Below are 15754 nucleotides of genomic sequence, written 5' to 3' on the forward strand. Positions count from 1 at the left end.
ACAGTTACTTATTTATATCTTACTGGCCTGCTAGATATTCAATAAGGCCGCTACCGACAGTAATAAAATACATTATTAACAGAAATTACTCAGTTAAAGCTAATTCTATTTACATGTCAATTTAAATTCCAAAAATCTATGTCTGAAAATGATTATTATTATGTTGGCTACTTTGTGTTGTGAAAATGTTTTCCCATGATAAAATGGGAATAAGGACAAGTTTCCATTTAACTTTAGTTTTGGGCTCAGTTAATATTATTTGTAGAAGCTTGTATTTGTGTGTTATTTCATTTCTTACTATGTAAAAGATTTGAATGTCCTATGAGACATCACAGTATCCTGGCAAAAAAATTTGTAGTTGAGTATTAGAAGCTCAATATCCTGCTTTTTGCTGTTTTGGGAAATCAATCCTTTTTTTCTCAACTACAGATATATTACTCTAGCACCCTCTGCTGGAACTGTGTGATAAATCGATACAAATTCTGTTTGCTAAATTAATGCAAATTAACCTTTAAAATAACGCCCAATACCCAATCCGATTTTGCTTGGTACATTCTATCTAAATAGTACATCCAGAGTAATTAAATACATAGTTAAACAATAAATCTACATATTAAAAACAAATACTATAATAGAAATTTTATAATAACATCAATACCATAATCTTATTAAACTCTTTAATTAAAACTCAATATTCTAAACCTCCCATCATATTATTAAATTTTAAAACCAATCATTATTAATTCAACATTTTAATCTCTTATCAACTCTTAAACCATTTAAGTTTTCTATTTCTAATACCATACTACAATATCATCTTATGTACCTTGCAAAATCTTTTTGAAGAAATTATACTTTATCCTTTATCCTAAAAAGATTCCTTTTTCCCATTTAATTTCAAAACTTTGTAGCTTTTCTCCACCTTTTCCCTTTCTTTCTTCTCCCAACAAACCTTTCTACCCCCCTTCTTCTAGCCTCTGCCTTACTGGCTTCCCTTCTCTGTCGTGTTCCTTTTCCCTTTTGTTTACTATCATTATATTGATTTTGCACCTTATTTTTCCCTTTCTTAAGTGTTTTTTTAAATCTTAAGTCCTTTATTTCTCTTCCTTTCACTCTTCCTTCTTTCTTGGTGAGTTCTGAAATTTAATAAAAATGGCTTCCTCTCCTTCTTCTTTTTCTGCTGTCTTCATCTGTTGTAATGTTTGTTGATAGTTAATAAGCGCCATTTCTAAAAAAGGAAGGCTTCTTTCAAACCAGATTTACCAATTTTTTTTGCTTGTTCATAATCTTTTCTCAGTTCCTCAATAGAAAGAGCCATTATAAATCTTTTCTTTTCCCTTTCTTTCTTCTTACAACAACCAGAATATTCCAAAGAAAAAATAAAACAGTCCCAAAGTTATCAATCAGTCCAAACCAAGGCAGAGTTCTCACTTTCTCCTCCTGGGGTAGTATCAATCAAAGAAAAAGAAAGTCCAAATCTGTTTCTTAAAATCTTATTGCAATATATTTTAGTCTTCAAATCCTTAAGGCATCTCCTCCAACAAAGTCTTAGCATACAAATATTTTTTTTTTAGTCTTCTCTCTTCCCACTCATCGCTTAAAGCCAGTTTTCACCTAAAAGAAATAGGTTTCTTAATATCCACTTATTTATTCCGTAGGAGAAAAGAGGGTAAGCTTTCCTTTCAGCACCACCAAACTGCGCTTTTTCCTCTTCTAGAAGGTATCATTCAGAAAATCATACTTTTCAGGAATTTTGTTAAATATGTCTTAGAGTCCTAGGAACCAAGAAAAACTTTCTGCTTTGAAAAACTTTCTCCACTTCCTCCTGCGCATTCTTACCCGGCTGCCAGTTTCTTTGTGGCGGCCATTACGGACCGCCGCTGCACCATCTTGGGAAAAGGGGTTCTGCCGGCCGGGAGGGGGTCTGCAACACCCCAAACCCCTCTCCGGATCCCCCTATCTTCAGCTGCCCCTGCAGGGTTGGCCTAGCTCGTACCCGTCCGGACCGGAGCCCCAAAAGCGGCTAGCGCGCAGGGATCGTGCAGCTTGCGAATCCCTGCCGCTCGTGGCCGACAAACCGGAAGTCCAGTATTTCACACTTTCGAGTGTTGCAGCATCCCTTTGGTCATGTGATCAGGATTCAGATGCTTGGCAAATGGTTCATATTTACGATGGTTGCAGTGTCCCGGGGTCATGTGATCAGGTCATGTGATTTTGTGACCTGACAAGCAAAGTCAATGGGCAAGCCAGGTTCACTTTACAACCATGTTACTAACTTAACAAAGGCAGTGATTCAGTTAATCACTGTGGCAAGAAAAGTCATTAAATGGGGCAAGCTCACTTAACAAAGTGACAGAAATTTGGGGCTCAATTGTGTGGCTGTAACTTGAGGACTACCTATATAAAATTCATTGTGAACTAAATAGAGTAAATAAAACAGAGTTTTAGTGGACTTTACAGATGTAGGATCACTTTTGGCTTTTCAATGACAGGTCAAGAGCCACTTTCAAAATGGGCCAGAACAAAGTCATTAGTAGGATGTCAACATTTCTTCAATTTCCTCCTCACAAACTGGAAGATATATTGGAAGGAGGAATTGGTGACAAAGCACAGTTACTTATTTATATCTTACTGGCCTGCTAGATATTCAATAAGGCCGCTACCGACAGTAATAAAATACATTATTAACAGAAATTACTCAGTTACAGCTAATTCTACTTACATGTCAATTTAAATTCCAAAAATCTGTCTGAAAATGATTATTATTATGTTGGCTACTTTGTGTTGTGAAAATGTTTTCCCATGATAAAATGGGATTAAGGACAAGTTTCCATTTAACTTTAGTTTTGGGCTCAGTTAATATTATTTGTAGAAGCTTGTATTTGTGTGTTATTTCATTTCTTACTATGTAAAAGATTTGAATGTCCTATGAGACATCACAGTATCCTGGCAAAAAATGTAACTAAATTTTGTAGTTGAGTATTAGAAGCTCAATATCCTGCTTTTTTGCTGTTTTGGGGAAATCAATCCTTTTTTTCTCAACTACAGATATATTACTCTAGCACCCTCTGCTGGAACTGTGTGATAAATCGATACAAATTCTGTTTGCAAAAGAAGAGAAAAAAGTATTTTCAAATATCTCTTAGTTTGAACTACCATGACATGCATCTTGCAAGTTTTTACATGCAAGATCTCAAAAGACCATTTTACCAACACTTCCCCATCTGGCATGTTGATGTTGAGGTTCCTGTTGAATTTCTCAGACAAATTACAATGTCTGAATTTGGATTTTGGTTTTGTTGTAAAAATCCTCGAAGTAAAATATTCATGCAATTAATTGCTTGCAGCTGTCACTGGTTTGATGTTTTTGTGTTAGGTGTTTTATCTGTTGTACAGGTAATCCTTGACTTATCACCATTCATTTAGTGACCATTTGAAGTTACAATGTCATTGAAAAAAGTGTCATTTGTTTTTCACACTTTTGACCACTGGGGCATCCCCATAGTCATGCAATCAAAATTCAGGCACTTGGCAACTGGCATGTAGTTATGACAGCTGCAGTGTCCCAGTGTCATGTTATCATTTTTTGTGACTGGAAAAGCAAAGTCAATGGGAAAATCAGATTCACTTAACAACTGTGTTACCAACTTAACAACTGCAGGGATTGAACAACTGTAGCAAGAAAGGTCGTAAAATAGGGTATAACTCACTGAACTACTTTCTTGCTTAGCAACTGAAATTTGGACTCAGTTGTGGTTGTAAGCCGTAGACTTTAGTTAATAATAATGTACAGTATTTAGTTTAAATGTATAGCTCTGGAAAACTTTATTTTGAACAGTGATTTATAACATCTTTAAAAAAGATGTATCAGTGGGCAACTGTAAAGCCTCAAATGTGGGTGCGCTTGCTGTCCTCACTTATCAGGAAAAGAAAATAACACATTTTGGTTATTCCACTTGTACTTTTTTTTTAATATAAATTTTTATTGGTTTTTAAGACAAGCATAGACAGACAAAACATAAAAACATCAAGCCAGACTTGTAATCTTGTTAACATGAACTAGGAATCCTGGATAAAAATTCTTTAGGCAATTTGCTAAAACATGGTTAGATCAAGAAGCGGAGTACAAATTACCTGGCTGGCTTTCATTTGGGATTCAGGCCTGTGTATGGGATAGAAATGGTCATGCTTCTGAATAATCTCTGGCAAGGATTGGATGAGACATGTGCATCCGTCCTTGCCCTTCTTGACTTCTACAGCTTTCAGTATTATAAAGCAGGGGTCCCCAACCTTGGCAATTTTAAGACTTGTGGACTTCAGCTCCCAGTTTCTCAGCCAGCTTTGCTGGCTGAGGAACTCTGGGAGTTGAAGTCCACAATCTTAAAGTCGCACACGGTTGGAGACCCTTGTTATAAAGCATGAAAGTCTTCTGAATAAGAGCTGGATGGCATGGTGATGTGCTGGTTCTTCTCCTTTCTCTGGGATCAATTCCAGGTGATTGGAGAGGAGAACTCTTGCTCTCAATACCTACTATGTGGGGTACCACATGTTTTGATACTCTAACCCAGGGCTGTCAAATTTGCATCCCGCAGGCCGGATGCATCACAGGCTGATCACGCCTATGCCCGGTTAAGCAAAGTGGGGGGAGGGAAATCCTGATATGTCATGTGACGACGTTTGACACTAACCCATTCTATTTATGTGAGGACACTGGATAAGCTCCTCCACCACCATGTGATGAGGTATCAGTATGCTGATGATACTCAATTATACATTTCTGCCCCTGATGAATTATGTGATGCTACAAATGTCTTATCCTGGTGCTGTGAGTTTCCGGATGGGGCACAGCAGACTTCAGTTGAATCCTGGAAACACCAAGTAGCTTTGGATTTTGGTTCTAGGTCTATGCCATCTTTTGTGCCAGAATAGGTTATACAGCTTCAGGCAAACCTGGTACACAATCTTGGCGGTCTTCCTGCACTCATGACTCTTGTTCAGAGGCCAAGTAGTGCTCATGGCTAGAAGGGCTTTTCTACAGCTTCCTATTGTGTGCCAATTGTGCCAGCGGTTCCTAAATCAGAGGACTCTGTTCAATTTCACTCCTGCCCTAGTCGCCTTTTGTTTGCATTTCTATAATGTACTCCACATGGGGATGCCTTGGAAGCTTCTTCTGGTGCAAAAATGCTGTGAGGCAGCCATTTATGTGTGCCCCTGGAATGGTACACATTATACCACTGCTCTGTCAGCTGCCTTGGTTTTTGGCTTGCTTCCAGGTCCAATTCAAGTTTTTGACTTTTAAAGAGGGCCAGGTTATCTGCTTCTTATCACATTTGCTCACCCCATCAGGTCTGGCAAAGAAAGGATGCTGTGAATTCTGTCTGCCAGGAGATTATATTTTGCAGGTCCCATGAGTTGGGCCTTCTATGCTATGGCACCCACCTTGTGGAATCTTCTCCCCCCCCCTCCCCAAAGTGAGATTAGTCCCACATTATCAGGTTTGGAACCCTGGGGAAATTTTGCAATGGCTCCCTTAGTATCATCAACTGTGGTGACACAGTGGTTAGAATGCAGCATTGCAGGCTACTACTGCCGGCTGCCAGCAGTTTGGCAGTTCGATTCTCAACCAGCTCAAAGTTGACTCAGCCTTCCATCCTTCCAAGGCCAGTAAAATGAGGACCCAGATTGTTGGGGGCAATAGGCTGACTCTATAAACCACTTGGAAAGGGCTGTAAAGCACTATGAAGCGGTATCTAAGTCTTAAGTGCTATTACTATCCTTTTCTATTTTGTGTGCCTTTTTATAGTTACTTTTTAATTAATTGTGACTATGGATTTTTTTTCTTAATTAAGTGTGATACGCCACCCAGAATCAATTTCATGTGAGACGGGCAGCTACCCAAATATGTTAAACAAATAAATATGGTTTGTTGAACAAATCAGTGTATGAGACAAGCCAAGAATTAGGAAAAAGGAAATGAGTTACAATTTCTTCCTGCCCTTAGTCATGAGGAAAGAATAAAGAGCTGGATTTTGAGTATTCCACAGTAGCTTACAGAAGCTCATGCCAGTACAGCATGGCTATAAATGGTAAGTTACTTTTAAATGTGAGCCAGACCACTGCAACATGTAATCTGACATATAATATGACAGTGCCTTGATTTGGAAAATTGAATCACTACTCTGTGGTTGAACCAAGCTGATTTGATCCCTTCATTCTGTTAGAAATGGGCCTCACGCTTTTAAGCCACTTTTAGCATTCAGATCAAAGCAGCATAGCCCCACTTCAATATTAACATGCTCTTTGAAGCGCCAAACAGCTGTAGTTCAATGCTCGGTTTAAAAGTATTGATGTGCCTCATCTTACCTTTTCCATTTATATTCTTTAATTAACTTTTTCTGCAACACTACGCAGTCCAGGAACTCAAATTAATTGCCTTTGGCATTGGTGGGACCGTCTTATTCAATAAACCTTCAAAGTGTATTATTTAAATTGAGAGACTACGGTAACTCTTATAAAATCCATCCCTGAAAGAAAAGGCAATCCAGTGCCCTCAAAGTATTTGGGGACTTTTTTAAAAAAAAATCTTTTGCTGTTGGCTTCATCAGCCAAAGTTGCTGGTAGGTTGAAATTCAAATTATTTGAAAGGACCCAGTCTGTATAGTTGAACTTTTTTTTTTACAACATTAACCACAAGCTGTTTATCATTCCTCACTTGGGTATACTTCTCAAGTTGTAGAGGTGGTCCTCGAGTTACAACATTTCATTTAGTGATGGTTCAAAGTGACCACGGCACTGAAAAAAGTGAATAATAATAATAATAATAATAATAATAATAATAATAATAATAATAATAATAATAATAATAATAATAATAATAATAATAATAATAATAATATAACAACAACTACTACTACTATTTATTAAAAAAACAAGCAAGCAAAAGATAACAACATCATGTATAATTCCAAAAGATTTCAAGAAATGTCTCTTGCAGAAATAAATGAACCTTGTTGTTAAAGATCTCTTGTGAAAGGGAAATAAAAAGCACCTCCCTTCACAACTTTTCTTATAATCTTTATCAAACACAAAATGCGTAAAAAATCTAGCATGTGCTTTTGTTTACAGTAGCAGGAAAACAGGGTCTTAATTGTTGCAAACCAGATGCTTCCAAATCTTCCTTTCTAGTCCACCCATGCTCCCTGTTGGCACATTTGTCTCTAACGGCATCCAAGACTTCGCTTTTTCATATTAGCTGTTCCTCTTCCCCTCTTCCTTTAGACGGATCAACATCCAAATCTCCCAGATGCCTTCCAGCTGCTGCTTTTCTTCTTTGCTGAAATAGGACCAAAGTTTGCTTTCAGAGCTCTTCGATTGCAGTTGCTTCTTTCCTAACATAAGCAGTGCTTGTGAACTGCTATGTAATCAGTTGGCTTCTTTTGGAATAGGGAAGGGCTCTAGCAAAGCTTTGTCTAAAACCTGATCTTGTAAAACCAATGTAATAATAGTAATAAAATAAACCAATTTGACTCTGTTTTATTGCAGTGGTATTGGGCTTTTCTCTTTGTAAGCTGCCTGGAGTCACTAAGAGTGAATTTAGGCAGCCATATAAATTTTCTTAAATAAATTTTTGTCCATGTAATCTGATGACACTTGAGTTCTCATGCTTGTTCAGGACCGATTAAATTGGAGCTGATCCATTTACTGCTACATTATTTAGTACGGTATTGAAACTGAAATTGGTAGCAACATAATTGCTCTTATTTATAAAACCGTGATTAACTGCAGTTTCTTGGTGAGACGCATTTGGATTGGAAACAGTCTTCTTAATGCCTGTTGTATCTTTTTTGGCATTTTCATCAATGCATGTGTTATAAAGACCTAATTATCTAACGGGCACATTTTCCTTGATGGTCTCAAGCAGTTCAATATTAAACAATGCTTTAAGTACAGGGTGTTCTGACCAAGGCTTTCTGAGACTGCAGTTAAGCACACGCTTAGTCCAAACAACTCTTGTTTTATTTCAATGCTGGGAATTATGTTCATTCCCAGCCTGTAATGAGTCCCAGTCTCTCGAGATAAGCATCCACCTTTATCTCCTTTGAATTGCTGCCAACAACTAAAGTGCCAAATTAACTGTAAAAAGCCAAAGTACAAAGTCCAGACAGCTTCAAGGTTTAATCCGAACAGAGTGAACGATGTTGTTTCCTGCAAAGTTTCCTGTCCCTTTGCACTTCCTTTATATCAAGCCTTACTACCGAGTCGTCCCTTTTGTCTTAGCTGCTCTTGCCTTCTGGCAGTTCTGTGCACATGTGCACTGGGAACAGGCTCCCCTTGTTCCTTTGCCTCGCTGCTGTCAGATTCTGGAGGCTCCGGAGTCAGCACATAACTCCCAGATGGCCCTGGCCCCATCTCTGTATCAGACGCAGGACCTCGTCTGAGTCCTTCCCAGACTTCAGACTGGCCCAAGCTCTCCCCCACTATCCGATTCTGCTGCTGTCTCTACAGGCTGCCAGTGGACCACAACACAGGGTTGCTCATTTAGTTATATAAACAGTGCATTTTTTACCTATGAAATGCCAATTGGGACGGACAACTTTAAGTACACAAAGGGGAAATTGCAGCCTAGAATTCTGGCCTAGGATGTTACTAAGAAATTCAGATTTATTGTTTACAGCTGCTAGACTTAAGCATCTGTCTACAGCCAAGGATAGAAACCTTCTGCTACATATTGGTGAAAACAAGCATGTGCTATTTAGTCTGGACCTTTTCTGTGGCATCTTCATCTTGTCAAAAAAATTTCTCCCTCCAACTCTGCCAAACATAAATTTGGTTTTGTATGGTATATCAATCACATTCAATCGACTAATTATATAACAGTAATTAGAATCAAGATTTCTAAAACCTTAACATTTTGCCAGAAGAAATTAAAATGACTATACTTATAAAGACAGTGATCCAAAATTTTTCAAGTACAGTTTGTATTATTTTAAATTACCATTTTTTATTTTAATAATATAACTATGCCTGTTGGGAAATAGAATTAAAAATCCCCCTACTTTCAAAGCTGTTTTGCCAAATGGTATTTTGCCAGATTCTTGATGTAAATTTATAACCCATCCTATTTTCTTATGGAAAATAAACTTCATAAGAGCAAAAGTGAGCAATGTACGACCTTCCAGATGTCCACAAAATAAAGATGCTATCAGAACCGCCAGTATCTTACCTAGTTTTGATCCAGTTTTCTTCAAATTAATGCTGGAAGTTTTTCCTAGCTAGCATGTCTGTTGGTATAGTCCTTGACGTACAGCCATTTATTTAGCATCTGATTGAAATTACAACAGCATAAAAAAGTGACTTTTGACAATTTTTCACATTATGACCATTGTAACATCCCCATGGTCATGTGATTACTATTCGAACATTCGAACAATTGAAGTGTCCTGGGGTCATGTAATCACCTTTTGCAACCTTCTGACAAGTGAAATCAATGGAGAAGCCAGATTCACTTAACAACTAATTAACTCGTTATTAACTTAACAACTGCAATGATTTCATCTAACAACTGTGTCAACAAAGGTCAAAACTCAGTCAAACGTGGGGCAAAAGTCACTTAACTGTCTTGTATAGCAATGGAAATGTTGGGCTCAATTGTAATTGTAAGCTGAGGACTACCTGTATACATTATATCAACTTCCAAGGTCAGTAAACTGAGGATCCAGATTGTTGGGGGCAATATGCTGACTCTGTAAACCATTTAGAGAGCACTCTAAAGCACTGTGAAATGGTATATAGGTCTAAGTGTGATTGCTATTCTACAAGAAATGTAATAACAGTAAAGATTTTTTTGTAATTATACTTTGATTTTGTGGTATTGTGATATTCACAGTATTCACTAATCAAAACAGTGTCAAGGTACAGATATAATTACTAGCAGTACTGTGAAAATTGCTATGTACCCATGGACTATTCAAGATATTAGTATGATTTATTAAAGTTAAGTCATGACTTAACATATGCTTGATGTTAAGATGGTTTGCTGACACTTGAAAGAACATTTTTGATGGCTTTATATGGAAGAAACACAAATGAAAATTGAGAGAATTATTTAAGAACTTTTTAGTATTTCATTGTGATTTTGTTTTTCATGTATACAGGATGATTGCATCAGGTTTGGAAAAAATTATAGATTTGCATACATAAATAGTAACATTTTCCTTTTTCTGACTACAATTGAATACATTCTTAGCAATGCTATTTAAATGTTGTTTTAAATATCACACAAGGACAATTTATGCTTCCTAAGACCAATAAATCCCCAAAACTCTCTCCTTTTCTTTTTATCTTTTAATAATTCTTAAAACATTAACTACACAAATGGCCATTACTAGGAATGCAAAATAAGAGACACATTGACATTGAATATTAAATTTTATCTTGAGTAAAAGCAGATTTCAGTAACTAATTTACTGTAATGTAATTTCGTAAGTGATTTTTAAAGATTATTAACAGACTTTTTTTTAAGTTTTACCAAAAAAAATGGAGAAGCTGATTTTGCTGCTGTTTTGAAAAATATGAAATTATGTTATTTGACATTATATATCTAGTGTTGTGGAAGATGTGGTTGTTTCATTAAGTAACATGATGGTATTTTGTATAATGGATTTAAATTATGTGAAGAAAATAACTACAAAAGTTCAGTCAGGAAAAAAAATAAACCTGTGTTGTATTTTGAATACTGCATAAAATTACTCTGGAGTTTTCAGAGGGATGTTAAGGATCCCTTTGGTCAAGCTTGTCTCCTGATGATTTTATGAATATATTCGTGGAGTATTTGTGGCAACAATATGGCAGACACACAAAGTCCTTGCTTTTTGGTGTGTTTTCCAATTTCTTAGATCAGTCCAGTCATACAGGTACCAGTTCGGCTTAGCTTTTTGAGAAAAAAATTAGTTTAGTTGACTTGCTAAGTGGGACTCTGTAACATGGCCAATCATACCTCCTTCTAGATGCTTTCCAGATAGATGTTTTCCAACAAAAAGTTTCTTTTTTAATGCACTAATATACAGAGAAGATTTGTAATTTCTTATAATTTTTCTGCTGTTCAGCAAATATGACTGATACAATCATTTGGTTTTTTTAAATAATGGTTTGGTTCATTCAAATTCATTTCCCAACGTTTGTAAGAACTAGTGTGAATTTGGACTTCCATACATGGATCATGTTCTGAATTGGATTAGGCAGTAATTTTTGATAGTGTTGATAGCACTATCTGTCTGTGCAATGCATTCTGCTGCTTGATGCTGAAATGAATCTATAGAAATATAAGAAAATGGGCTCTCTTAATCAGCTCCTTTGAGGTCATCCCTTAATGTCACGAATAGAATCTTATAGTATCTTCATGTGCATAGGCGCCATGTATAATGGCAAGTGGGAGAAACTCTGTATGTTTTCCAGTTGTTGAACATGGTAGCTTCAGATTGTGAATATGCAGACTTTTGTGAATAGATAGGATCAATGAAAATGATAACATCATTTTTTCCCCTTTTTTCTCCCCTCGTTTTCAGTTGTTTGAATTACTAGGACCTGAAGGATTTGAATTAATAGAGAAGCTCCTGCAGAACAGAATTACCATTGTGGAGAAATCTTTCTCTGGACCAAATGATTACAGACTACAATCTTTACAAGGTACAATCTTTACAAAGTTGCATAGTTAAATTCTTTCTATAAGAAAAATAAATTATTTTATAAATTAGTGAGACTGGTAAAAACAAAAAAATTAAATGCATGGTTTATTTCATCTGTAAAAAGTTAAAAAAAACACATCTTTTTGAGATGTATTTTTTTTTTAAAAAAAAATAGGTGAACCTGATTTTCAATATAGTTTGATTGCATGTTTCTTTGGTGTTTGATTTATCACACTGTTCCAAATATTCAGAGGCTGTGATAAAGGAATTTTCCTTAAGTGTTCCAGAATAATCAGGTTTAAAATACATCACTGTGATATCTCAGTCTGTGTAAAAAAAAATCACATTTGTGGGATGGGTAGCTATATAAATTTGATTAATAAGTAATAAAAGGTTGTACTATTGAATATTAGATAACCGATAAAAACATCTTCCAGACTTTATACACAAATTGAATTAGGCATTTAATAAGCCAAATCGAAGCTAGCTCTACAGAAATCTGCAAGAATACTGGAGGAAATTGTAGTGCATTAGTTTAGGGGCTTTAATTTTGCAGGGTATTTTATAGAAAGCAGCTTTGCTATTCTATATCAGCTTCCTTTTTCAGGGTTAGATATATTCTGATGATGGGATCTTCTTGATTCTATTCTATTTTGTAGAAGACATACAACTGATACATCAATTTTTTTTCAAGATTTTAGTCAACTTTAAATACTTCATAAAGTTACTTTTAAGCTTTTGTAATGTTGCTCAGAACCAAGAGTGCAGAGAACGGAAATCTATAAATAACTGAGTGTGATTCCATGTTACAGAACAGTGCAGAAAATTTACCGGAGAAAATTCTAAGCCAAATTATGGTTGCCAAGTCACCATTCAGTCTGAACAAGAGAAGCAGCTAATGAAATTATATCGCCGTGAAGAAAAACGAAATGCCAGGCGAGAAAAACGAACTGGGGAGGAAGGAGAAATTCTTGTTGATGCAGGAATCTCTTTCGATCCGAAGGAGTTACGGATGCAAAGGTAAGGCGTTTCAGTATAACGCTACCCTTGATGTTTGCCAAGCATTTACTTTCCCTTAATTTGGCCCTCTCAATGAGAAAGTTTCAATTACAAGTAAAATTTTAATTAAAGTATGGGTAGTCCTTGGCTTATGACCACAATTGAGTCCAAAATTTATGTTGCTAAGCAAGACATTAATATGTGTGTCAGCCTTGTCAATGCCAAATTGGAAGGGGTTCAACTTCAAACCTTAGTAACCCTTGAAAAAACTATATGGAGGTAGAAAAACACTTTCTGGTTAAGGAAGGGGATAGTCTGAAAGGCATGAATGGATAGTTGACTTGAATAATTGCTTGCTAATCCTTTTTTTTTTAAATTAATGTATCTTTTACTCTGCATTCTCCATTCAGATGATCTATCACATACATACACACACAGACACATATACCAGCACCCTCCTTCCCTGACTTCCTTGCACTTGCATGCACACATGCAAACACCAGCATCCGCCTTCCCCAACCTTCCTGTGCTTTTTACAGGCATTCATCCATTATAACCCTAACACAGCCTTCCTGTGTTCATACACACTCATGCACTCACCCATGACCTCCTTCCCTGGGCCTTTTTGCACGCCCACCCACCCACCCATGTACCCACTAGCACCCTCTTTCCATGCCACCCTGTGATCACACTTACCCGATGCCCTCTTTCCTTGGCCTGCCTGCATATTCATACACCTCTGCCCCCCTCTTTTCTCAGGCCACCCTGTACTTACAAATGCATCCAACGCCCTCTTTTAATGGCCTCCCTGGGATTACATGCATCATATCTCCTCCTTCCCTAGCTTTCCTGCAGTCGTGTACACACATGCCTTGCACCCTCTTTCTTTGGCCTCCTTGCACTTTCACACAGGCAACCCACATTCTCATTCCCTGACTTTCCTGAACTTAGACTGCACCAAGTTCCCCTTTCTCAACTTGGGCATGACCTATGCCGGGCCTTCCAGGGACTCCTCCACCCTATAGCACCTTGGCATTTCTTATCTGGTACCTTTTTCACGTTCCACTTAATGGCCTGCATATCTTGGGATTACTCAGATTGTGATCACTAAGCCATAGGTATGGAGATTCTCAGTCATCCAGGTCATGGTTGTTCTAAAGGTGCTTTTTTCGAGAGGTAACTGAACTTTCTGGTTTTTCTTTGAAGACATTTCGCTTCTCATCCAAGAAGCAGAGTTGAAGAAGTTTCTTGGATGAGAAGCGCAATGTCTACAAAAAAAAAAAAAAATTATGATTGCCTCTTGAAAAAGCAGGGTTGGGACTGAGCAATGTGGATACATAACATCATGCTTTCCAAGCACATCACTTAGCATCAAGAATCCCAGTCCTATTTGCAATCAAAACTTGGGGAGTGCCTGTATATCTGTGCATAATTACATAACTATCATTTGACTGAAGAAGACAGGGGAGAATTGTTCCCCATTTCTGCTTCCCTAAAAGGGACCATCATGGATGGTGTTAATGTGTGCAGGCTTCTTTGCTCAAGGAATGTTTGAAAGGTAGCACCACTCTGGTGTCTGTTATGAAGCTCTCTAACCCTGAGGTTGAATTTACTTCGTATTTGCAACAATTTCCATGGCGTCACTGCATTCTGTGTTGAGTTCCTATATGCTGCAGTTTTGATTGTCACTGGCCTTCCTTTTGTGATTACAGAGAACAAGCCCTTTTGAACGCTCGCACGATGCCGGTTTTAGGCAGACAGCGAGACATGGAATTTGACAAAATTCATTATCCGCATGTTTATGACTCACAAGCGGAAGCTAGGAAAACATCAGCTTTTATTGGCGGATCAAAGGTATGCCTTTACAGTTTCCTTCTGAGTAATGAATTTAAGTGAGCTTCTCTGAAGAGGTAATTTTTGTTCCTATTTTTTATCCCCCGCCCCTTGATAGGTACATGCATATTTTTTTATGGTGAAAAATGCCGATCACTTGGCCTTAAAGATATCTCAAAGAATTCATTCCCATTAGTTCCATGAAATGGTTTGGGGGCTTGGGTGTCTTTTGCTATATTCAGCTGTTTTTTCCTTGAAATATTGAAATTGGCAACAACATATATTAGAGGACCACCCAAGAAGTGAAAGATGTTACTTCAAATTATAAATTATATCTGCTCTTGAACTGTATTGTTCCTAATGGCTCTCAAGTTACAGAATGTTAGGTATTCTCAGCTGGAACAATGGAAAAATGAATTTATTCATTTGTTACAAATCTCTGGGCCACAGATTTAGAATTTCATGTTGTATATTAATTACAAATCTAAAGAGGTCATAACCAGATGGTAAAGCAAGCCAGAATTCCTGATTTGTTCATTGTCTTTAGAACACAGGGAACATATTCAAACTGTCCTACATTTACCACATTTTTCCCTTTTCTTTCTTTTGCATGATTCTTACCTAACCCTTCACATTTGCTTTAATCATGCTGTAATATCTATCTGTGTTATAATGCTGATTATAATTAGTTGAATTAAGTTTGAAAGCTGGTTTGCAAACTTTGCTTTACTCATTGTTGCAGATGTTTCTTTATTATGAAGTAATACGAACAGCAAGAAAAAATATATTCAATAAAAGATGGAGAGAGACAAGAAAATAGAGAGACCCATTTTATCCTAAAGCTTTGTAGAAGTATTCGTATGCTTTGCCAATCCTCCTGGTCCTTTGTATTTACAGAAGCTTGCAGCCATCTAGTTCAAAGTATTCGTTGACCAACTGAAAGATGCCCTTTCTGACCACATGGTCAAGTAATTTTGTTGTTGAAGTAAACAGCAAAAAGCATGCAGCCTTATTCTTACCAAAATGTATTTCATCTGATAACCTAACACAGCTTTCTGCAGCTAGTGTTCCTCCAGATGTTTTAGGACTGTTAAGTCTTGAAATTCCCTGCTGTCATGCCCTTTCTGGGAGTTACAATCTTACATAGAGGAAACCTAGTCTTAAAAGGGATCTATAATCTATATCAATATGTTAAGACTGTGTGCAATAGAAAGGGAATCATATGGGGTTTTTTTCCT

The 15754-nt window shown here is 36.9% G+C and overlaps 1 protein-coding gene across 1 annotated transcript in view; it reads left to right on the top strand.

The window, feature by feature from the left end:
* The window catches only part of ASCC3 (activating signal cointegrator 1 complex subunit 3), a 238290-nt gene that overhangs the window by 21988 nt on the left and 200548 nt on the right, over positions 1-15754 (top strand). Inside the window, exons 5-7 of the mRNA XM_026666607.2 lie at positions 11565-11685; positions 12497-12704; positions 14396-14537. Coding sequence (XP_026522392.2) covers positions 11565-11685; positions 12497-12704; positions 14396-14537 — 471 coding nt within the window. The remainder of the gene's footprint in view (positions 1-11564; positions 11686-12496; positions 12705-14395; positions 14538-15754) is intronic.

Source organism: Notechis scutatus, chromosome 1 (genome assembly GCF_049901735.1).
Source record: "Notechis scutatus isolate UNSWTSFEM ecotype Mainland chromosome 1, rNotScu1.2, whole genome shotgun sequence".
Classification (NCBI taxonomy): domain Eukaryota; kingdom Metazoa; phylum Chordata; class Lepidosauria; order Squamata; family Elapidae; genus Notechis; species Notechis scutatus.